The sequence below is a fragment of the Euprymna scolopes genome, chromosome 23, assembly GCF_053919585.1.
Source record: "Euprymna scolopes isolate OS-2025 chromosome 23, ASM5391958v1, whole genome shotgun sequence".
Taxonomy (NCBI): domain Eukaryota; kingdom Metazoa; phylum Mollusca; class Cephalopoda; order Sepiida; family Sepiolidae; genus Euprymna; species Euprymna scolopes.
Window position 1 is genome coordinate 40,370,397 of NC_136504.1, and position 24,186 is coordinate 40,394,582.

Sequence of the window (24,186 nt, forward strand, 5' to 3'; positions counted from 1 at the left end):
TCACAGTTATTTGAAGAATGCAGAAAGATTTAAGTTGTCAAAAGGTTTTAGATTTGGAAAAATAAAAATAAAAATTGCATCTCATGTACGATTTTCAGCAGCCTGGGAAACGTTGCAGTATTTTTGTTAGCTTCACTAAAACTTGTAACACACGTTTCATTGATCATAACTTTGGTTCAATTTAGGAGAAAAACTTGGCAATTTTTTAAAATTATTTGTGAGCATTTTGGATATTTACATACCCCCTCCATCCAGTTCTGTCAGTTTTTTTTGTTTATTTTATAAATTCATATAGAATTTCAAGAAAAATCAAAAGAGAAAACAGAAGCTGGTTGTTTCTTCTTAACATCAAAGGCAAAAAAAAAAAAAAAAAAAAAAAAAAAAAAAAAAAAAAGTCGGTCTTGTGTAAATAAAATGAATTCATTTTCTTATTTAAACTATTCATCTCTTGTATCCGTCTCACTCAAGTAGAACTCTTCAATATCACTGACATTTCTTTTTCCAAATTTTTTTTATTCATATCCTTGAAAAGTTTTCAGCAATATTGTTTTTTATCACCCACTTTCTCTTGTTTCACAAACATTAACATAGAAAAAAAAAAAAATGGATTTAAATTAGTTCAAAATTTCTGAGCATGCAATTTTCTGATGAACAGAGTTCATACATACTAGTAATTAAAAAAAAAAAAAAAAAAAGACAATTTTCAAAAAATTTCAAGTACAAGTATATTTTTTTTTTTATAATTTTTAAAAATTTACAAAGTAAATTTAAAAAAAAAAAATCAATGAAAAACATGTTAACTCAAGTAATTTGCCTCAATTCAAATTATTTTTGAAAATATTTTTTTTAATAGTAACACTAATTTAAACTATAATAGAGAGCTTAATTTCTTCAGGAGCTCATTCAAATCTCCAACTGCAGTGTCTTACTACTGTGCTGTACTGAAGTAGCAATCACTTTAGGTAGGTTGAACCAGGTTCCACCAAAGGAGGAAGTTTCATGGGAGCATAAAATGCAGAAGCTGTCTCCAGTAAGAAAATAACTTACCACAAAAAAAAAAAAAAAAAAAAAAAAAAAACTTATGAGGGACATTACATTAAAAATCTATCAACATCATATTGATATAAAATATCCAGGTATGCTTTTTAGATTCTGTGACGATATAATTTTTCTGTATTTTGTTTTACTTCATTGGCAAGACCGTTGAAAAAACAAAAAACAAAAAAAAAAAAAAAAAATTTAATCTTGTTGCTTCATGTCAGCCAAAAATAATTTTTAATCATTCTCCTAACAAGAGTATTAGCATATAAGAAAAAAGCAATAATCATCTTTTAAATTTAAAGACAGCAAGAAGACGAAGAAAACTTTGTTTAGAATAGGTACATAAAATGAGGAACTGAATAGAAGAGGCACATCCAATACCCAATACATTGCTACCAATTTGGTTTTTAAAAAAAATAAAAATAGAGTAATAAATTTCAGTATCATTTTCAGAAAAGAAAATAAATTGCTTGAATTTTTAATCACATGTAACCATTTTAGGTTTTTTTTGTTTTGTTTTTTTTAGGACAAACATGTGCGCCCACAAATGTTATTTGGTTTGTATGGTTTGGGGAAGAAAAAGAATTTACAAAACGCTGATGTTTGAAAAGGGAAAAATGTTCAAGAATAAGAACATTAGGAATGTTATGACTATCTCTGCTCAGTCTTCTCAAATATTATTGCATTAAGTACAAATTATTCATCACTCATACAAAGTAGTTGTAAACATAAAATTTTCGGAGAAATCACAAAAAAGAAACGGAAATTTTCCAAACTCAAAGAAACTTTTTCAAATATATCCTTTTATCCAAATCCTATGATCAATCCTTTTTTTTCAGGTTTTGTCATTTATTAGGCCAAGTCCATCAACTGACCAATGAAAATGCTATTTCAAACATTGGCCTCTTTAAACTCAGATGCATCTATTTAATCTCTGAAGTGTTATTACAAACAGTAATACAAGCGAGAGGTTGCGAGCCCCAATCAATGTCAAATTAGAAAAAATGAGAAAAGTATTTGTCAGCATTTAGGTGGGATATATAACAAACAAATGACAAAAGTCCATGTTCCAAATTTCATGATGTTGACCATCTTACAATTTATTCCTTTAATTACGTTGACATTTACAATTGTTGACAGTAACTGTTTCGTAGTGCAAAATCATTCATTTAATTATTACATCAATCAATGAATCTGACATAATAAAAAGAAAAAAGGAAATTGCAATTTCTCTTCCAATTTTTGGATTTTGTAATAATGGCCAAATGCATTTCATTTTTTTGGTAGATTGATAGTTGCTATTTTTTCTGAGGAGTTATGAACAGAAGAGATTCATTTATTGATATAATAATTAAATGAATGATTTTGCATTACAAAAGTTACTGTCAAGAAATTTAAATGTCAACATAATTAAAAAAATAAATTGTAAGATGGTCAACATCATGATATTTGGAATATAGGCTTTTGTCATATGCTCCGTAATTACATTAAGCTCCATAAATTAAAGATTAGTATATAAAAAAGTGAAATATAATTGAAAAAAAATATTTCCACAGATTATACACACACACAAAAAAAATATATGAATAATGGCTACATTTTTTTATGTTTAGGGTGTTTTTTATGCTGCCTCCAAACTTTCTGACTTCATGGGGATCTTGAAAACAAAGAAATTATTACAAAAGAAAATCAAGTTAAATATACTCTTGCTTTACAGAAATTATCCCATCATTCAACATTTTTCGTTTTCTTTTCGTGATTTTAATTTTGTTTTTCTTTCTTGTTTGTACGTACACGTTTGATTGCCTCTCCCCCAATCTTATATTTTTCTGTTTGTAAATAAAAATTTTTAATTTTTTTTTAATAAAATTTGAAACACATTCATTCATGTGGGGAATTTCAATAGTTTAGGCCCACAGAGTGAATGAGGTATTATGTTGAGTGAAAAACTAGCTAAGGGAATAGACAAAGTGGATGACCCCCCCCCGCCCCCCAATTCTCCCGCCCCCATTCCTTTTTGGTCTTATGACATTGTTTTAGGGACTCCTCCATTCTTTATAAAATATTTTAATAAAGTATTGCATAAAAAATAGGTGACCCCTAGCAATAAAAAAAAATAAATAAAAAATAAATAAAAAAAAAAATAAATAAATAAAAAAATAAAAAAATAAATAAATAAAAAAATAAATAAATAAAAATAAAGATAGTTTAACAAATCATTTTTTTCTAACAACCTGTTCTCATTGTGATGTTAATTTCTAGAAAAAGGAAAAAAATGTCCCCTCCATTATTATGACCTATTTTTACAATCTAGTAATGTAATGAATGTTTCTGATGTTTTATTTGGGAAGTGCAATTAAGAAATGCATGTCAAACTGAAAACAACACATAAGAAATAAATAGCAACCAAACGTTGCAACAATCTTCATACGAAAAAAGTTAAATTTGATTTTTTTTTTTAAATGAGAGAGAGCTTAAATCCTCACACATTTGCAGAGATTAAAAAACGCAATAAGAAATCTAAAACAGTATTCCGTCTCATAAGAAACGTAGTAAAAACCTCAAACACATAGAAGCAGGGTTCAAATATATTAGATTTTTATCAAGCAATGATTGTATATAAAAAAATTTCATGGAAAAAAAAAAAAAAAAAAAAAAAAAGCAGGAAATAGGAAGAAAGATGTAAAAGAGGATGAAAGAGAAAATGGTAAAGAAATTTTTTAATAGTTTTAAATTTAAGAAAAAAGAAAGAAAACGAAACAGGCACTTGTCTTGCAAACTTTTACATTTTTAAAATTATTAATTATTAATTATTATTATTATTATTATTATTATTAACTAAAGTGAGAAGATTTGTCCAAACGGGGGCAAAGATAACTTACAAAATTAAAGTCATTAAAAGATGAATACATTTTTCTCACACGTCAATTTCCAAACTTGCAATTCTCAAATCGCCAAACACATTCAATGTTGCTTTTTGGTGATCTCGGGACTCAACTCTCTCTCTGCTAGTTCTGACTGGTGCTACAGCTGAAGCTGAAGATTAGTTTTACCAAAACTAGAAAACAAGAAAAATAGGTTCACTGCAAGAAAATGGTGCAAGAAAACGATAGATAGGGTTAAAAAAATATCTTACAGCCTACAAGTGGTTAGGAGTGGGGGAGAGAGAGATTGAGAAAGTAAGAGAGAAAGAGGAAGTTCCAATTTGGAATTAGATATTCTCTCTTTACTGACAAAAGCAAATGGCAAGCAAATCTGTCAAAGCCAAAATTAGTAGCCGCTATTCAAAAGGGAAAAAGAGCTCTGCTCAAACATGAAGCAGAGACAAGTTTTCTTACATTTTTAGTTTCTACCCCCCCTCCATCTTTTTAAGTTAAAAAAAAAAAAAAAAAATTAAGACCAAAACAAGACAAGAGATAAGGGATGCAACTATTTTAAAAGAAAAACCTACGAGATTAAAAATCTTGTATTAGACAATCCATGAAGGGTTGGGTCAGTTTATGTTTAGATATTCCGAGTTAAACCTGCTTCTTTAAAACATTCAAACCTAATATTCCACTAATCACAAGTAACAATTGCTGATTTAAACATCCAGAAACTTAGTATTATGCTGCTCAGCAACAGCAACCAGCAGTTACAACTGCTGAGCTATACAATACTTTAGCAACATTTATCCAACTCCCATGTTGTTGAATAGATCCTTTCGCTCTTATTTGCCTACTCTCAATAGTTCTCTAATTATTGCCCCTTTATTCAAATTATCTGACTTTCCTCCCAACTTCTAAAACATTCACAGCCACATGAAAAGTGGGCACGGTGACAGTATCAGAGTTTTATTAGCATAGAGATAATCATCTTCATCTCACATTATGGAATTTTATTATTGATTTTTACAAAAAGAAAAGCTCCATACATGTATCCTCAGACCATGAGACTTGTATAAGATTCCGTAAAAGATAACATTGGCACTATAGATAATGTACTTTTTTATTATTAACAGATCTCTAGTTAATCCAAAGTTTAAAAAGATTTTATCTCAAAATTAACAAAACTTAACCAGACCACACAAAACCTAAGCAAATTTAAATCATTTTACATCTAATAAGTGAGTAGGAGGGTTTCAACCAACATTACAGGTTTTCTCTCACAATTTGAGCCATGTCAGTCTTTTTTTTTCTTTTAAAAGTTTTCACCAAAAAGCAGAATTTTTAAATAAAATCTGAAGTATTTTCATATTCAACTTATTAAAAAAGTCCAAAGAAATCTCTGTATTACAAACTTGTGTACCTGGAAGATATTTGATATTTACCCTAATTGCACAATATTAAATAATTAAAAAAAATAAAATAAAGAAAAGATAAGGCTTGTTATTGTTTAAAACATTTTTTTGTTCATGCAGAAGACTTTTGGAATTGTATATTTAGTTAAATGTTTTCTTTTTATATTTTGTTCAATAATGGAGACCTAATTGGAAATTCTTCAGACCAAAACAAATTATGCTGTTATGCTCTTTTTATAAAACAGGTGCCAGATTTTGTTTTATATTCAGTCTGCAGATGTCGCTGTAGAAAAAAAAAAAAAAAAAAAAAAAAAATATTAATAGGAGTTTCTAATTGTCATAATTCTACTTAATTATATTAACAACCCTAGAGATTCACTTAAAAAATATAGTTATAAGGGTTTATCTAGCAAAACCTAAAAGTTTGACAAGTAGACAGGAACAACAACTTCCATATATACATGGTACTGCAACAAAATGTGACACTTGACAAAAAATAAAATGTAATATCAAGGTCCTGAGCAGTATGGTATAAAGTCCTGTTTCTACATTTTCCAGCAAAACTTCATTTCTGCACACAAGTACAAAACGGCCCAGGTATAGCCGTTCCATAGTATTCCTCACCATTGGTGGCTAGACTTGTGGTTGCCCGACTCACCTGACTGAAAGAGATTTATCTACTTCTGGGGTGTGATAGAGACCAACCAACAAGCATGTTTACAACAGAGTCGACTGATGGCTGTAATCGTGTAGGTGTTCACCTCTATAAATCAGGATATGGTTGTTAAAGTGCATAACTCATTTTGCATCCGCCTTGAGATGGTCATCTCTGCTGGCTGTGGTTGATAATGTAGCAATGAATTGTTGCTAAATAAACATTGGGCCTGCATATACAGCTTGTGTTTTTATTGCCTATTTGCAACACATGGAAATTATATATATATATATATATATATATATATATATATATATATATATATATATATATAGTAGTAATTTATAAAATATATATGGCGATTAAGCTACACTGAATATTCGGCGTTTCAAGGATTCCTCAGGCTTATGCGCGAATTCTGTGGTTGTTTATCGTTTTTATATGGTCCTCTTCTATTGAGGATTTAGTTAGCCAATCAGCTTTCTAGTATCCACCGCGCCCCTTCCTATCCTAATCGCCATATATATTTTATAAATTACTAACTAGCTCTACCTACGTATTGAGCACTTTTGAAGTAAATACTTAAAGTTTACGCATAAATCTATACTTTCGTATATTTTTATGTGAGTAAATGAAGTAATTATATATATATATATATTATATACAGTGAACCCCGGGATATGGCATTAATCCATTTTGGGGGTTGAGATCATAAGGTGATTTCGCTGTATGGCGGGGCCTAAGCAAAATTTTATACAGTACATATTAAACTTAGTAACAAAATACAGTATAGTATATAATACACATGTATATTATAAATAGCACTAAGGCGGAGCAAATACCGTAACCAGAGGCCGGAAAAACATTGTATTCCACATCGTAACCTGAAAAAACGTATCCCTGGGTTCTACGATTTTTTATATATATTATATATTGTAAGACATTTAACTTTCACAATATCCTTTCATTTGTGTCAGAGTTATGTTCATGTTTAGCTTAATATCATTTTCTGCCGTGGATGAAGCTATATTTTTATAGATATTTTTCTCTTCATATCTTAAAATTATCCTGAAGGCAAAAATGAATAAGATCTCAGATATTAGGTTTGAAAATGGAAATAAAATAAAAAAAACTTTAAGATACAATCATAATTTAATAAACATCTGAATAAATAGGATTCCAAATAAATAACATTTTAACAGACAAATTATGGTAGGAATCAGGCTAATACGAGGGGTGTGCAATAAGTAATGCCCCTGACCCACTTCCAGTTGTCTGATCTAGCTGAAATTTTGCATGTGCAATGATTTATATCTCTACGGGTTATGTGGCAAATTACAGCTCTGAACTAATTGTGGTTTCTGTTTTACAGGTGTTTGAACAGAGTCAAGTGTGAAATGAAGCCTGTTGAACGTCAAGCAGTGATCCGGTTTTTGTATTTGAAAGGACGCACACCACAGGAGACTTGATGAAATGAAAGAAACTTATGGTGATAATGCCCCATCATATGACCTTGTAAAACGCTGGCATCATGAATTCAAACATGGCCGGAAGTCTGTGGAAACAGCTCCCAGACCTGGTCGCCCTCCCCCCTTCTGCCATTGATGAGGCATCTGTCCGTCAAGTTGAGGCTGCCATTTTGGAAGATCGGCACATTACTATTAGCCAAATAGCCCAAGATGTCAAGATTAGTACAAGGTCTATGGAAACTATCATTCATGACCATTTGCATATGCATAAGATGCCTGCCAGATGGATTCGCAGGTTGCTCACACCATTTCAGAAGTGAGAACGTGGCAAGTGCTTGAGGATGAATTTGGAGGTGTGCCAAGAAGAGGAGTCAAAGATTTTCAAAAGACTGATTATACAGGATGAAACCTGGGTCCATCACTATGATCCAGAGACTAAAGCCCAGTCAATGTAGTGGAAGCACTTGGACTCACCACTTCCAAAGAAGGCAAGGGTGCAGCCATCCGCTGGCAAGGTCATGCTCACAGTCTTCTGGGACCAGGACGGAGTAGTGATGACAGATTTCCTGCCAAAGGGTACCATAATTATAGGAGCCTATTATGCTTCACTTTTGAGGAAATTAAGGGAAGCTATCAAAATCAAGAGGCGGGGCAAGATCAGCAAAGGTACCCTCCTCCTGCAGGACAACGTTCCGGTTCACAACTCGCATGTCGCCAGATCAGAAGCACAGGGCGTGTGGTTATGAAATCCTCCCCCATCCTCCCTACTCTCATGACCTGCACCCTCTGACTTTCACCTTTTCCCAGCCATGAAGTTGTTTTTGAAAGGAAAGCGTTTCCCAGATGATGCAGCCTTGATTTCTGAAGTCATGTCGTGGTTGGAGGACCAACCTGGGGTGTTCTACAAAAACCGTCTCCAGAGGTGCATCAAACTATGGGAGAAATGCATAACACTGGGTGGTTCCTATGTAGAGAAAGACTAATAACTGTGCCAAGTTTCGTTGCTCTACTGCTATGGGAAGTGGGTCAGGGGCATTACTTATTGCACGCCCCTCGTATTGATAACATTAATTAAAAAAAAAAAAAAATTTTTTAATTCAAATTTATTTTATGAAAACATGAAGGTAACTATGCCAAAGAATATTTTTAATAAAGTTTCGTTTTTTGATGAAATTACAGATGATTAAAAAACATCTATCGATTCAAGTTCAATATGTTTACACCCCTCCCCAGAAAATCTTTTTTGCCCACTGTTCCAATTAACTAAATAGATCGATATAGAACAGTAAAAACATATAGGAAAATATAAAAATGGAGATAAATTTCACAATGGGAATAAATATTTCCCTTATTTTCTTCTATAAAAATCAAGTCCATAAGGACATCTTTTACGAAATTTCCTATTCAGGAGAAGTTTGCTTTTATAAGCAACCTTCAAATTAGAAAACTTTTTTCAGAATAAAAGTAAAAAGGTTATATTGAAAAATCTTTGTGCCATCAAGATATAAGCGGGCATATGTGACAATTGTCGATCTTATTCTTCATATTATCAGACCTAAAATTGGCTTAAAAAAACATCTTGTATAAAAAGGTGATAATCAAATGTGAAATTTTAAATGTTTTCTGGTTGAAATTGAGGAAAAAAAAAAAAAAACCTTATCAGATTTTAATCAGTCTTTAAAAAGACTGATTAAAACCTGATAAGGTTTTTTTTTTTTTTTTTTTTTTTCCAAAATCAAATTTTAAAACGTATTTTCTTTTTTAAATCTTCAACTTCAATTTTATGACTTTCTCTAATTTTATTTTCTGGCTATAAAAATGATTACATTCCTCATAAATATAAATCCGTAGATAATTTAAAGAAAAAATAAAAAATTTTGCAGAAAATTTGTCTTAAATTTTCAAGTAAAAGAATTAACATTTACTTTCAAAATGTTTCGACTCGTGATTTTTACTCTTGTATGGATCAGTTTGTAAAATTTGCATGTCATTACTTGACAAAATGAAAATTCAAAATTTGAAGCCTTAAAAAATAAACTTGCACCTCAAACTTCACACAGCTAGAAAAGAAAAAAAATGTTTCTTGAGCTGAATTTATTCTCAGATTTTCAAATTTTGATTTTTTTGAATTTTATTTAAGTTTAGAATTCAACGAACTTAACTGAATTATTTCATAGTTTGTAACTACCATCAAAATAACCAGATCAGTCTCATCTAATACAACAAATGATACGTAAAAAGAAAAAAAAAATGGAGAAAAGAGGAAGAAGGTAAATTGAAGGGCAGGAACATTCTTAGTAATTGAGCCGCTATCTGTGAAACTTGGAAAAAGAAGACAAGAGATACGACAAAAGGAGCTCCAAAAAGGTGAACTAAAGAAACCATGATTGATCTTTCCTTGGGTAACAAGGGTCTGAAAACCTATTTCAAGTGATTTGTGAATTTAACGAAACAATTCCATCAATAATATCCCTCCTGATTGCCACAGTTTGAATTGTTAATTTTCGTTGAACAAACAAAAATTACCGCTGTTGTTCAACAAATTAATTATATATATATATATATATATATATATATATATATATATATATATATATATATATATATATATATAAAGATCTTTGAGAACAATATGCAAAAAAAATGGCTGGAAAACCACTGTATTTACTATCAAAGTCGAAAGCTGAAGTTTATTGCCAACTCGACATTCACATTCCTGAATAATCTTGATCTTTCTCCATCAGACAAGAAAAAAGAAATGAAGAAAATACAAGACAAAGTTTTATCTACATCAGCATAGATATGACAATCCAAGAAAAATCTTAGTTTCAAGAGATACTGCTGTGGCACTCTGGGCTAGTGGTAATGTTGCTTCAGCCCCAAAACCATGCCTGAACACAGAGTCATCTAATGAAAGTTTTGGTTGAAGAAATCCTTTTATACAAGCAACAGTTATTGTGTGTGTGTGTGTGTGTGTGTGTGTGTGTGCGTGCATGCGCATATATCTTCTGTTTACTGTTAGTAGGTGTGAGAGATGGATGATTTAAAAGTATTGGCATTCAATGAAGGAATTTGCACTAGACTAAAGATTCAGAAATCTTGGTTGCAGCTCAGTGGTCCTTGAATATCTTGAAGACCATGAGGATCTTTTGCTAGCAATCATACAAGAGTTGCAAGGAAAAAATACTCACAACCAATGCCCAAGAGAACCACCTTATGAAAGCCAAGAAACTTCAAAATCAAACTCCCAGTTGAACCAGGGATGATCTGGCTTTCAGAACAGGTGACTGGCCTACAATCTGCATGAGGACCAAGTTTGCTCAAACTCTTGGATCTTTGAGTGCATTTCCAACAAAGGTCATATCATGCAACTCCATATTTTCAAAAAGAGGCTCAGATGTAATTTAGAATGGTTATATCGAGTTGCTCTCCACTGTTGTCAGGCTATTGGTGGAGGGGCTGGCAGCAGGATTCTACTCCATATAACACATCTAGGAAACCCACAAAAATCGAAGTTTGAAAACTTTCATGAATCCCAATATGTGCCCTCCTCAACATGCCTGACTGCAATTCATTGGACCATTATGTGTGGGCACAGTTAAGTCTGCATGCTCCAGTTTCCATTCCATCTGCAGGGTGTTTTTCTTTGCAAGTGAACTGTATTAGGCAAAAGATCCTCTGAGGAGTACAATTTGAATTTTGTGGACCAAGATATGACACCCCTTTCTGTTTTTCCAAAATGTGTCAAAATAGTCTCCAACACCCTGCATAGAAAGCAAATGAGTGAGAAAGTTTGCGATGAAATTATTTTGTGCGGAAAATCAGATTGGTTTTGAATCGTACAATCAAATAGGTTTCACTTGCCAATCTATCTGCGTCATCCCAAGCACATTAATTTGTTCTCCTCTGAAAGTGTTGACAGTTGCTTTCCACACAAAAATGTAAAAAACTTTTTTTTTTTAAATACATTTGATCAAATCTGTGTCATCAGTTTACAAAAACAAAATGGTCAAATCGAAAATTGTTTTACAGAATTTTACTTATGCAGAAAGATTATAATTAGAAAAGTTTGTAAATACAAGCTAAAAATCATTTCAGTGTTAATTAAAAAAAAAAAAAATCTACCAAAAATTAACCAATTTCTTTCTCATACAAAGTTTTTTTTCTTTTATATATAGATTATTACAAAATAAAACCCACTGTCACCAACCAGAGACCACAACCAACTGGTGTGTTTGCCGTTGGAAATTAGTAGCAGATTCCTCACTTGTAAGGAATTTACAAGATGTTTAAATAGAGCACTTATCATTCCCAAATGGTAACCGATCTAAATATTGACCAGACTTTATATCACTTAACTTCAAATTGATGTGTGAAATGATCAGAGAAAACAAAAAGGAAACTTAAAGGGGAATCCAAAGGAATTCAAAATGCGATTTTCAACAAATGTTGCATCTATTGTGTCACAACAGAGGAAACTTAAAATGTTTGGGGCGAAAAAAAAAAAAAAAAAAAAAAAAAAAAAAAAAAAATGATCAGGAAAAAAGATAAATTTAGTTTTGCATAAAGACCATAATAAGAAAGGAACTTAAGAGAGAAAGAAAAAAAAAAGTATCTTGATTTCTTCTGTACTTTAAACAAATAACCTGAAGAGTTACTTTTATTCATTTTTTTTCTTTGCTTTTTTTTTTCCTCAAGAGTTTCAGGGTTCAAATGTTTTCTCAAAACAGGTGTTTGATGAAGCCATAGTCTTTTCTTTGAATAAAAGTTCTCTTGAATTATTTTTCACCAAGCAACATTAGCTATATACATGCTATCAATATACTTGTTGCAAAATAAAAAAAATGTCCATATTTATAGGCAATAAAAATATTTTATTTTTCTTCTGCTTGTTACAAATAAGGACGGATAACCATGTATGTACATAGCTTTTCAACATAAAGAAACGTTTGAAACAATCTAGACCATTCCAAGAAGCACAAAGTACATTCTTCATTTTGAAATTTAAAAAAAAAAAAAAAAAAAATCAGATGTTTGTAGCTCGTAATCAGGGATGACCACATGCGTTTTTCAAATTGTCTGGTTGATACTTCCTGCAAGCATGGTGGTTTAAAAAAAATACATATATGCAAAACAGGGATTAATACACTTTAAACATGCAAAACGAATTGCCCATTGTATCTAGTGATGAAAGTCATATTCGTCAGTTGAAATGCCACTGCCTTCTCTTTGGTGAAAGCTGGCTTTCTCAAGTGATGTCGGCATAAACCTGGGACTGTTTGGTTAAAAAAAAAAAAAAAAAGTGGAGTCATTTGACAATTCTGTAGAACTGGCTCTGCAGAAGAGTTGTTTTATTGCGAAATATGGTTTGTTTACTAGTTTTTATTTGTTTTTTTTTGTTTTGTTTTTTAAATTAAAATTTTTTTTTTTTTTTTTTTTGTATATGTTGCATTGCCATAAGGTGAATTCCTGTTTGTGTTTCCAGTGATCCTGCAGTTTTCATCCCTTGTGTCTGCTGTCCGTGATGATTGTTCCCTAAGATTTAAGTTTCTGGATAGTTCCTAGTTTTGTGCAACCCAACCCCTGTAGTGAACCGATTGGAAGGGTCTGATTCACACTGACAACTCAACAAAAAAAAAAAAAAAAAAAAAAACATGTCAATGTCTGTTTAGCAGGTCTTTCAAAATATAATTTAGGTGCAGAAAAACCCCACAAACAAGCAGATGACAAGATTACAAACGCATACAAAAGTAAGGGGTACACTACTTGTTAAGAGAAGAAAACATGTCGATCTGAAACTTTTAAAGTTTTTTCTTTTCTTTATATTCTGACTAGCGGGGGTACCCGGCGTTGCCCGGGTGTTTAGAGGTGTGTGTGTGTGCTCGGCAAGGGGGGGGGGTAATCAAAACATAAGAATAAGTGAAGTAAATATTTTTAAATATTAAATAGTGAATTATTCAATATTTTATATAAAATAAATGTTAACTTAAATTTTTTAAAAACACAAAAAAACTAATGTAAGGCAAACAAACGATGTCAAATGTAAAAATCGGAAAAACAAAAAAAAGGAAACGCAAATGTAATGGAAAAAGAAAACAGAAAAACGACCGTTAAAACTTCTTTAAAAAAATCTGAAAAAAAGATAGAACGTGAAAAATGGCTTCAATAACCCTGTTTCAATATTAATCCTTTAAAAAGGGGGGGGGGAGAAGAAAAAAAGACATCTCACACCACGATTCGAACCCAAAACCTTTAGATAATGAGGTCGCGCTCTAATGAACTGGGCTAAGACAACGTTGAGAGGTCGGTTTTTTTAATATTTAAACCAAATCATGTTCCAACGTGATTTGTGCATGGGTAGAAGCGAACTTGTCATGAGAGGACGGTTTTTGTTGACCCCCTCCCTGCAGAAAACTGATGATTATAGGGTGAAGGAATTAATGTTTTTGGCCAATTTTTCGATATTTGTCGGGCGAAGGATCGAGCTTTAAAATGATACCAATCTTGTGAAAATCCGTGACCAGTGTCGGAAGTTTTTGTCAGACACACAAACCTACACATTTTCGCTTTTATATATATAGATTAGCAGAACAAAACTAAAGATTTTGAAAAAATAGCCGTAATAAGAATCCTTCCCCAAAAACGTCAGAAACTCTTCCATAATCTCAGAATGAGAAATTAAAATATGAAAATATGATCACATTTGCATTAATTGCTCTTAGTTTTTAACTTCTACCATCTTAATTGTATGGACGATTCCATAAGTAAAAATACTTTTTTTTGTGCAGAAAATAATTTTGACAAAGAAAAAAAAAAGTCTAAAAAATTCAAAGCAAAATAGATCAATGCTTTCGAATAAACTTTAATTATCAAATTGATAGATTCTAAGGGGGGGGGGAGACAACTAATGGTCAAAATGTTGAAAATTCTTTCAATCACTGAATCAAAGTGTGTGAAAGATGACGAGTGAAAAATGTTTAAAAGTTTGAATATTTTAAGGTAGCATAAAAAAAACAAGCGATTCAAAGAGACATGGGGATAAACTTGATAAAAAATTAAGAGTCCATAAGAACCTTTGAAATAATGGAAAATAAAGAGTAAAACCGAAAAATTTAATGAAAACAAACAACAAAAAAAAAACAAGCTTTAGGATTGAACTTTTAAGAAGAAACAATTAAAGCATGAATTTATTATTTTTTGTCTTTCTGTAAATTTTTACATGAAATATTTTACTATAATTTTTTGTTGCACTTTAATAATTTACTTTTAATCAGTTATGTGACCAATATGAAATTATTACGATGAATATAACTAAAACAACCAATTCAAGAGAATGGGAATTGGTATGTTATAAGAAACAAAAGCACACAAAAGGATTGGTTGACAATTTACTTTCAACACTTGAATCATATCATTCATGCCAGGATACTGGAATAAAAAACAGCAACAGAAAATAAATTCAGTTTCATTTCTACAAGTTTTTTTTTCTTCTGTTCTCAGTTTTAAATGGATCGAAGATGAAAAACCAAAAGTGAATGTGCAGGTCATGTGAGAAAAAAAAATTATGTTGGAAAAGAATGAGATTTCTATTTTCATAATAACCGTTTTATTTATTTATGTATTTATTTTGTCTGTGTGTGTGTGCGCACGTGTGCTTTAAGAAACTCCGCAGACAAATATGAAGCCTAAGATAAAATAATTTACGATAAAACAAGTGAAGCATGCATGGTCCTCCGTGAGTGCAGTGAACGGGGCATAAAAAAAATAACTATGCTCAGCATTTGCCCCCACCCCCATTTTAGCCTCAAAAGTTCCCAGGGGACGTCAAATCCTGGTGAAAATGAACGAACAGTGCAGTTTTAAGCCTTAACATATGTAAATTTGAATCTTGCACCATGCAAACAAAGAAATGACTAAGTCCATCATTTGCCCCCACCCATTTAGCCCCAAAAGTCCCCCAAGGCCGTAACATATTTAAATTTGAGTTCAGCACCATGCAAAACTGCTAAATAGACATACACAGAAAATTATGGTAAAACAGTCCTAAAAATGGAGTGTTTTTATTAGCCCTAAAAGAGCTCCTGGGGCACACCCAAGAGTTATCACGAAGTATAGACCAACAAAATTGTATAGAAATCAGTTAGTTACAACTTTTCAGAAAGTTTTTATAAAAATCCAAGGTATCAATTTTTTTTTTTTATTGGCACACAAGTGTCAATTTTAGCCATTTTAACCCGAAAGGCACCTCGGGCGGGAGGGGGGTGCAGAAAATCTGTTCTGTTACTTTTTTTTACTCATATCCTGTTTAATCTTTGTGCAAAATTTCAAAAAATTCCAAGGTGTAGTTATTGAGAAAAGTGTGGAAGGATGAACGGACAAGGGTGCATTTACAGGTCCACCCTCCTTTTGTTGGGGGACCAACAAATGGAGAATGAAAAGGTCTATTACAGATGTTTTTTTGGAGAATAATTAAAAATAGAGTAATTAATTAAAATTATCTAAAGCACAAAGATGCATGTTCACATCTGTTTATCTGACAAACCAATAACATTTGTAATCAGCAGGTCACTGGAAATGTTTTCTTGTTTTAATGATTCTATATGTTCATAAAGCTGCCCCCCACCCTCACCCAAAATTAAGAAATCTTCAATTTGTATGAAATTGAAATCACAGGTACTAAGATTCAGTGTTGTTAAAGGGCATAAAAATGAACAAAAGCCCCATTTGAAAATTGCAGTTTTTTGGGGGGGGCTTTTTTTTTTTTTTTTTTTTTTTGCTTCCCATGATATTGACATAAGTTTATATAGAGGTTTATGAATTAGGAAGGAAGTGGCGTATTAATCAATCCCGACTTTTTTTTTAAAAATCGCTTCTAGTTGCTCATTCTACCCCCCCCCCTGATAATAAATATACACATGTATTAAGAAAAAAAAAAAAAAAAAAAAAAACACTACTGGAGAGATTTTTATGAAATTTTTTATTTTTTTAATTTTCTTACCAATTTGTTCAAGCTGGGGATGGGGCATCTTACCAGATGCCAAACATTCACCTGCTGTCTCATATTCCACCCGAGAGATCTTTTTTTTTTTTTTTTTTTTTTTCAGATTCTGAGCACCCCTTTAAGGAGAAATTGTTTGAATCTCTCTTGCACTTGGTTCATCAGGTATATTTGCCAGGTAGTTTTGGAAATTCTTTTTCACAAATCCAGTTGCTCCTATCATTACTGGAATGACGATTTCCAATTGAAAATCAACATACCCAGTAAAGTTACTCCTTATGTTTTACTAGACTCTTGCAGGTGGTGATACTCCCACCTAAAGTAGAGCTAGGTTACTTTGTCACTTTGGTTATAAGCAAAACGGATTTTAAATACAATTTTTAAACATTTTAAAAATACTTTTATTTGTTAATTTATGTAAACAATGCAAACAAAAGAACAATGTTTTTGATAAGTTTTTATGCATTTTAAAAAATTAATATTCTGTTAATTGCTAAGCTGAATTATTTAAAATGTATGAACAGATAAAAGTAAAAATGATCATTAGGGAGATAGGTATGCTATGATCCCCATCACTATAAATGTTTTTTTTTTTTTTTTTTTATTACAAAGTCCTACACTTCCAAAGGACAGCGCATCAAATTCGCAATGTAGTTCATAACAAACGGCAGGCATGGTGTCCTTTGTAATTCATCTTACAAAGGACCATCAGTTAACCTTAAGTTCCCAAGGATTTTTCAAAAATGCTGTTGAGCACTATTTCAAAACAAATTGTTGGATAAAAATCAACTTTACTGTTTTTTCACAAAAAACTATGTAAAAAAAAACAAAAAAAAAAAAACGTTCATTTATGATCCTTGGTTATTTTAACATTATGTATGGCTTTACCGATATGACTGGATTTTTTTTTTTTTTTTTTTTTTTTTTTTAAAACAAAAATATTTTTTTAACATACAAATGTTTAATGCATTTTTTCCTTTTCATCATAATCCTGAGAACCCCCTCTCCCCTTTCGGTGTTTCAATGTTGGTATTGTTTTTTTTATTTTTTAATTTTAATAAAATGAACTATATGCTGAACAAGTACTCTGCAGCATTTAAGATTAGTTTAAAATTAATATAAACTTGGTTGTCACAACGTACCACATGCACATGCTTGATAGTTGGCAGGCTTTCCGATAGCAAAACTCATACTAGAACTTATAAAATATGATGCCCTTGCTTATCTCTACCCTGCTGCCATGTTTGCTTAGATATAAAGAAAAAAAAAAAAATTTTGTTCAAATATCAAACTTTCCTACCAAATGTTGGTTGGTCGTTTAGTGCTATGGCATATCAACCTTTATTATTAAACGATTTGATGCCAATCTACAAATGTTTCCGATACAGATGTTTTCTAAATAGTCTAACCGATTCTATTTAACCCATAAATACAACCATCACAGCTACTATAATTTCGGCTCAAAAGGGATCTGGAAGAGATGATACCATACCAAATTTGGCCATCACCACCGGACAGTCTAGCAGACAATGATCAACCTGAAAATGTATTGTGAAAACTGTAGTTCAACAAAATCCAAACAATTTGTTCATTGAAATGAGGTCCCCAATATTACCTTTAAGTACATTTGATAAGAAAGTGGAGTGATGGCCTAAGTTACCCTGATCTGGAATGATTGTCCCTTATATGGGTTAAGTAGAATTGCCTCTACACCACTCCTCTAACCTGAAATCTGTCTTTCTTGTACCCCCCTCCAGCTACATTTTCCCCCCTATCTACTATATTTCTAATTCTATCAACTATTCGAGCCCCCCCCCACTACCACCACCACTATTCCTGTTGAACAAGACACAATGTGTCATCAATTTGGGAACTTCAGAAAGTGTGTAATAACTCTTTAGTTATCATTACTCCTACGTCCATTTTGATTTGGAGTTGTACTTGTCAGTTCTGTATGTGTGCATTAAATAAAAACTATCAGTTATAAACGTTTACAAAATAGACAGTTGCTACAAAACAAAATTCCCAAACCAATTAAGCATGGCTCCGGCATAAAATGGTCCATCAACTGTTTACATACCATCATAAAAACAAATATTGGATTTTTTCTGAATTAAAATAAATAATTGCCCATTCTACAAGTATGGCGCAAATTTCCAATAAAAAACGTTAAAATGGCCATACGAGAGTACTTCCAACAGTAAAGCCCCTATTTTTTAATAAAAATAGGAAGAGTTACAAAGACGGGAGTTGTACCATTAAAATGAGCAACCTTTTGTGCTTCAGAATTTATTTTTCTACATGGTCATCACCATTCTCAATGCACTTTTACCATGAATTAAATGACACATCTCTGCTTCTGATTCACGTCCATGACAAAGGTTGCTGTTTTAGAGTCTCACACTAATCAATATTTGCAACAGAGATGACACTTTCAGGTCATGAATGCATAAGTTCAATCATCATAACAATGCAATTTGCAACCTCCCTGATCCATTTGGACAGAATAAAAATAGGAGACATTAATTTTGGAATGTGCCTTATATCTTAATTTATAAACTATTCAATCCTTTAAATAGCTCACTTCACATTTATCATTTCACACTGAAAGAAACGTGACAAATTTCTCACGACAAAAAAACAGTTTCTTAAAAAAAAAAAAGTCATAGTTTAAAACGAACGAATTGTTTGAAATTAATTTAAAGTCATAAAGTTGTAGAATTAAGATTGAGGTCATGCAAGTTTATATTTTGCTGATTTTAATCTAAAATTTTTGAAACTTTTTGTATTTCTAACAGCAAATTAATCTTCCAGTGAAAATCAAGTTGTTTAAAAAGCTAAATTTATCAAAAGATGAAAAACATTTTCATTTGTAACAAGTGTCCATTTTATCTTGTTATATATGGAAAGCTGGCAAGAAATGTGCTCTCTTGCAATGATGGATGATAATATGAAGAAAAAAAAAGTTCTCCAGCCATTTTAAAAAACGTATGAAGTGGAAGAAAGACAAACAAGAATCAACAAACTTGGTTGATTTTTAAAAAGATTCAAGAGAAAAAAAAACGAACATGGAATTGCTTTCCTGCAAACTACAACATGGTAGTCTTTAAACAAACCACTACATTAATCACATTTTATCCATTCCATTTATTTTTCAATTCTGTTATTTTTAATAATTCAAATAACAATCCATTTATTTTTAAATAGATTTTAGCCATTATTTTTCTTTTGTAGTTTCTTTTCAAAAAATAAAAAATAATGTCAGAGTTCTGTTAGGACTATGGGATAATGTTCACTAATACACTCCGTCTAATTTGTAACAACAGTAACCTGTGGTGGGTTGAGATGGCTGTAAGGGTTGAATTCATTGAAGTTATGTAATGATACAAGAGTTTGCAAAAAATTTCCATCTATATTCCTAATCTGTTATAGGTAACTAACAGTCAGTTGAGACGCCTGGAATTCTTGCAATGATCAGGTGACCAGTATATAGCATATGGTATTCCAAATGGTTACCTATATGGTACTGGCGAAACTCACTGTCATTTAATTTTGGTGAACTAAGATGAAATGGTGTGTCAACGTGATTATACCTTTTGGAAAGATATGATCATGCTCCCCAGTCTCTATCACTAGCAACAATGAGTTACATTAAACTCTCGAACTTTGGTACTGATAAGCCAACTATTCTATGAGAAGGAAAACTGCAAAACAAAGCATGTCGTGGTAGTTCTATCAGACGCATTGAAAAAGCATGGAGAACAAGAGAGACAAACATGGAGACAGGGTTGTCATTCTTCAATTTGGAAGAGAACACTAACTATATAAAGTGTAAGAAGAAATGGTGAATGGAGATCAAAAGATGAAGATGAACAAAAACTAAAAAAATTATCTTGCTAGAAAAGAGTGCGAATACATGTGTAGATGGTGTGTGAGAACAGAAAAATGGAAATAAAGGCCAATATCGTCTGTTACCAGTCATTAAAATCAGTATTACCTAAGAGGGGGGGGGGACAAGAAGGACAGTAATTTTCTTTAAGACTTTGGAAGATCAACCAACAAAACTTTAGTGCTTTTTCAATGGCACAGCCTAGTACTAGACATTTTTTCCGCAGTAGGTAGCAATAAATGAAAAATTTGCTAATCAATGAGGAAAGCAGAAATTCAAACTCAAACATAACTATACTCTGCACAAGTATGTTTTTTTGTTTTTACAATAGAATCACCACTTATCAAGGCCTGAAGGTCACTTGAGGTTCATGAATGTAAGGTGGTAGTAATTGTGAATGGTGTATGTTGATTAGAATTTGATTATTTAAGGGGACGGTTCAACAAGAACTTGGACTGACTACAATATTGTAGTCGGCTGGGAAGCAGGCGACTACAATATTGTAGTCGGCTGGGAAGCAGGCCAGCAGTTCTAGGAAAGGCAATTTGTGTGTAACTAGGGAAAAGTTAGGAGAAAAACATTTAAACAAAAAATTTCAATATTGAGTTCTTAAAATAAAAATTAAAAATATATATAAATTGTAGTTTGTTTTGGGGGTTTTTTTTAATAAAAAAAAGAGAAATTAATGACTATATTGTATTGCAGTTTAAGACTAATGATTATTTTGTCCAAGTTTCTTTATAAAGCAAAACCTTAACTCCAATTAAATAATAAAAAAAAAAAAAAAAAAAAAAAAATCCCTCAAGAAAGGTCTGTCATACTCATTCCAACACAAATAAAAAATAAAAATCGAAAATGTCATTCACAAAACGTCTAAGCTCAACATGGGACAGAAGACTAAAAATGAAAATAATCATAAAAAAATGTACGTTTTTCTTATGTCATCCTACTCAATGAGAAAGATTGAAGGAAAAGGATAAACTGCTGCTTCTAGTGCACTCAATGACCATACAAACTATTAGGCAAATAAGTTATCTATGGCTTGTTAAAGAGAGCAGCTGGTAGAAGCAATCGATTATGACATAATCAAACCTAAAAGAGTACCCAGTGCATTTTTTTTTTTTTTTTACATCAAGAATATCCCTCAAAACAAAGAAACAATTGCTAACTAAGTAGATAATCTCATCAAGGCGACACAAAAAATGATGGAATTATTGCAGGGAAAAAAGAACTTCCGGTCTAATTTCCATCCTCTAGCTCTTTTTTTTTTGTAATTATATCTTTTAAAGCAAAATTGCAAGAAACTAGAAAAAGACGCTTTATTTTTATTATTATTTTTTTTTTTTTTTTTTTACATAGGCATCACCACTTGAGGCCAACAAGATACGCCAATTTTTCATTTTTTTTTAAAAATCTAATTGATTTTGGTAATTCGTGAGATTTTAGGAAAGATCTAAAAACTTTTCAGTATTAATTTGTTTTTGTTACTTTTTTGTTTTTTTAGTAGTTTCTTTTGTAAACCTAAAACTAAACAATGGCTTTAAATCTTTAATGAATTTGTAAATTACCAAAATTGGTAAAGTATAATTTTGTTTATGTGCATGACGATAGAAATTGGATTTTCAATTGGAACAAAAATCGAAATGAACAAAATTTTATATAGTAAAAAAAAAAAAAAAAAAAAAAAAAAATTCATAATTGTGTCAATTTACAATTTTAAAAACATATGTAAAATCTGAAAAAAAAAAAAAAATATATATATATATATATATATATATATATATATAATCAATACAATCGATTAATAGATAAATTTCAAAATCGAACCATATATTTATGATCAGTGATTGTAAATTTAGTTCAATTGTACAACAGATTTTATTCTGTTACGGGAGGGAATTTGGCTTGGGTAGCTCAAACAATAGAGAATTTGGATAAAAAACTTGATAACTAATAGCGAATTTAAGTTTACAAACCTAAGATGACGAGAGAAAGCTCAAACTTATTTTATTTTGACACAGAAATCTCAAACTAAATATTATAAGACTAGCAAAATCATTGTAAATTCCACAAAATGAAAAACATTTAACCAATACATTTTGATGAAGGTGATATTTTTCTGTATAGCACTGAAAATTAGTTTTTTTTTGTGACAGAAAAACCAATAACACCCAGCAAATATGAGTTTAACATTTCTATGAAAATTATTATTGTAATTTTAAATATGAATTAATAAGTAATATTGTGCTGCATAGTTCAATACAAATAATAAAATCGCATTGCGAAAGACGATCTTTAATTCAATCCAGCATTTCTTGGCAGACAATTTTTTCTTTTTTTTTTTTTTTGGTCTTCTTTCGAATATTCCCCTTTTCATGTAAGGTTTTGCTGACTTTGAAAAATTGCATGTCGAAATTATGGAGTTCCTTTCTCACACTCTTACTACAATGATTATATATGATATTTGGAAATAAGGCAACATTCATTCTTGTTCAAGGTTGCCAGATTGGACTTTCGATGGTTAAATTTGCAAATATACCCTCTTTTTTTTTTTTTTTTTTTTTGAAGCAGGTTGATGTTTAAACATTTCATTTTACTTTTTCCAAAGCGTAACCTATGCAGACTAAGGAAGGAACAAGCAGACTTATGTGCAACACTCTACATTCCTGATGCTGAGAGATACAGTAAAAAGAAGGCATGTTCAACTTTAAAGTGTGATCTAAAATCGAATCAAGAAAAATGTTTAAAAAAAACTTTGAAACGTGCCTATGTGACTGGACTTTTAATCTCAGATGTATAATTAACCCGGAAAACATATACAGAAGCATAAATCAATCAATTACAGAGAAATCATTTCGTGATGGTGAAACGGGACATTTTTTTCAAAAACTATTCCGGCTTCAGATTTTCCCAGGACAATATAATCAGAATAGGAAGTATTTCTTTTCAAAGAAATCAAAAGCAGTAAAACGCATTCAGTATGTGAACTTCTAACAAATGCTCATGGCATTGTGGGCAATCTGCACTAAGCTGTATAAGTTATAAAATCGAAGTAAACTCTTGTGAAAAAAAAAAAAAAAAAAAAATTAATTTTTCTGTTTATTATAATTTTTAATCATTGTGTTGCATGTTGAGCTTAGATATTTCATGGATGACTTCCAACTATTATCTGTTGCTCTCTCCTCATGACCCAATATTATCTTTAAGACGAAATACCCCCCAAACATGACTATATAAAGTTTTAAAGATATGCTATGAAATACCCCCCAAAAAGCACCATCTTATAAAACTTAGACGAGGAAAGCCCTAGAAAGGCGCTTTATCTATCCCTTGACATTGACTTTATCCAAAACAAAACAGCTAATACACATCAGTATATAAAAGCCTATAAGGTTAGCTGTTTCTCTCAAATACAACATCTGTTGTTCGCTTGCTTCATAGCGAGTTTCTACTACTGTTCTGGTAGTAATTTTTATCCTGTTGCTATTTCAATTGTTTTATGCGTTTTCATTGGTGCCACACGTTGGAATGACAATAAAAAATAGGCCCCTTTCCCCGAAGAAAAGTTCCTATGAATTTCTCACTCGTTTATAAAACTGAAAATATATAAAATCTTAAGTCAATCTGGCCGAAGATTTATATATCCTTCAAAAATTGTCAGTTCTGCTGAACAGGAGACATTCGCAAAGTTTTACATCTCGGTAACCTTTTCATATCAAATTTGCATGCTCAAAAGCGTGAGAGATGTTTTTATTAATATGTTCAGTTATGTTTTTAAAAACTATAATCGGATTGTAATTTGTTTCAATTAATGTGGACCTCTGTGCACTTCTGCCCCAAACTACTATTTAAAAA

General features: G+C 31.3%; 1 protein-coding gene across 50 annotated transcripts in view; it reads right to left on the reverse strand.

Moving 5' to 3' along the window:
• The window catches only part of LOC145245847 (transcription factor 12-like), a 290,146-nt gene that overhangs the window by 147,830 nt on the left and 118,130 nt on the right, over positions 1-24,186 (reverse strand). For 24 of the 50 annotated variants that reach the window (XM_080107554.1, XM_080107529.1, XM_080107536.1 and 21 more), the window contains one exon: positions 3,924-4,099. The exons of the other annotated variants lie outside the window; for them this stretch is intronic. In XM_080107554.1, the coding sequence (XP_079963680.1) occupies positions 3,924-3,953 (30 nt within the window). In that variant the 5' untranslated portion in view covers positions 3,954-4,099. The remainder of the gene's footprint in view (positions 1-3,923; positions 4,100-24,186) is intronic. 50 annotated transcript variants of the gene reach the window in all.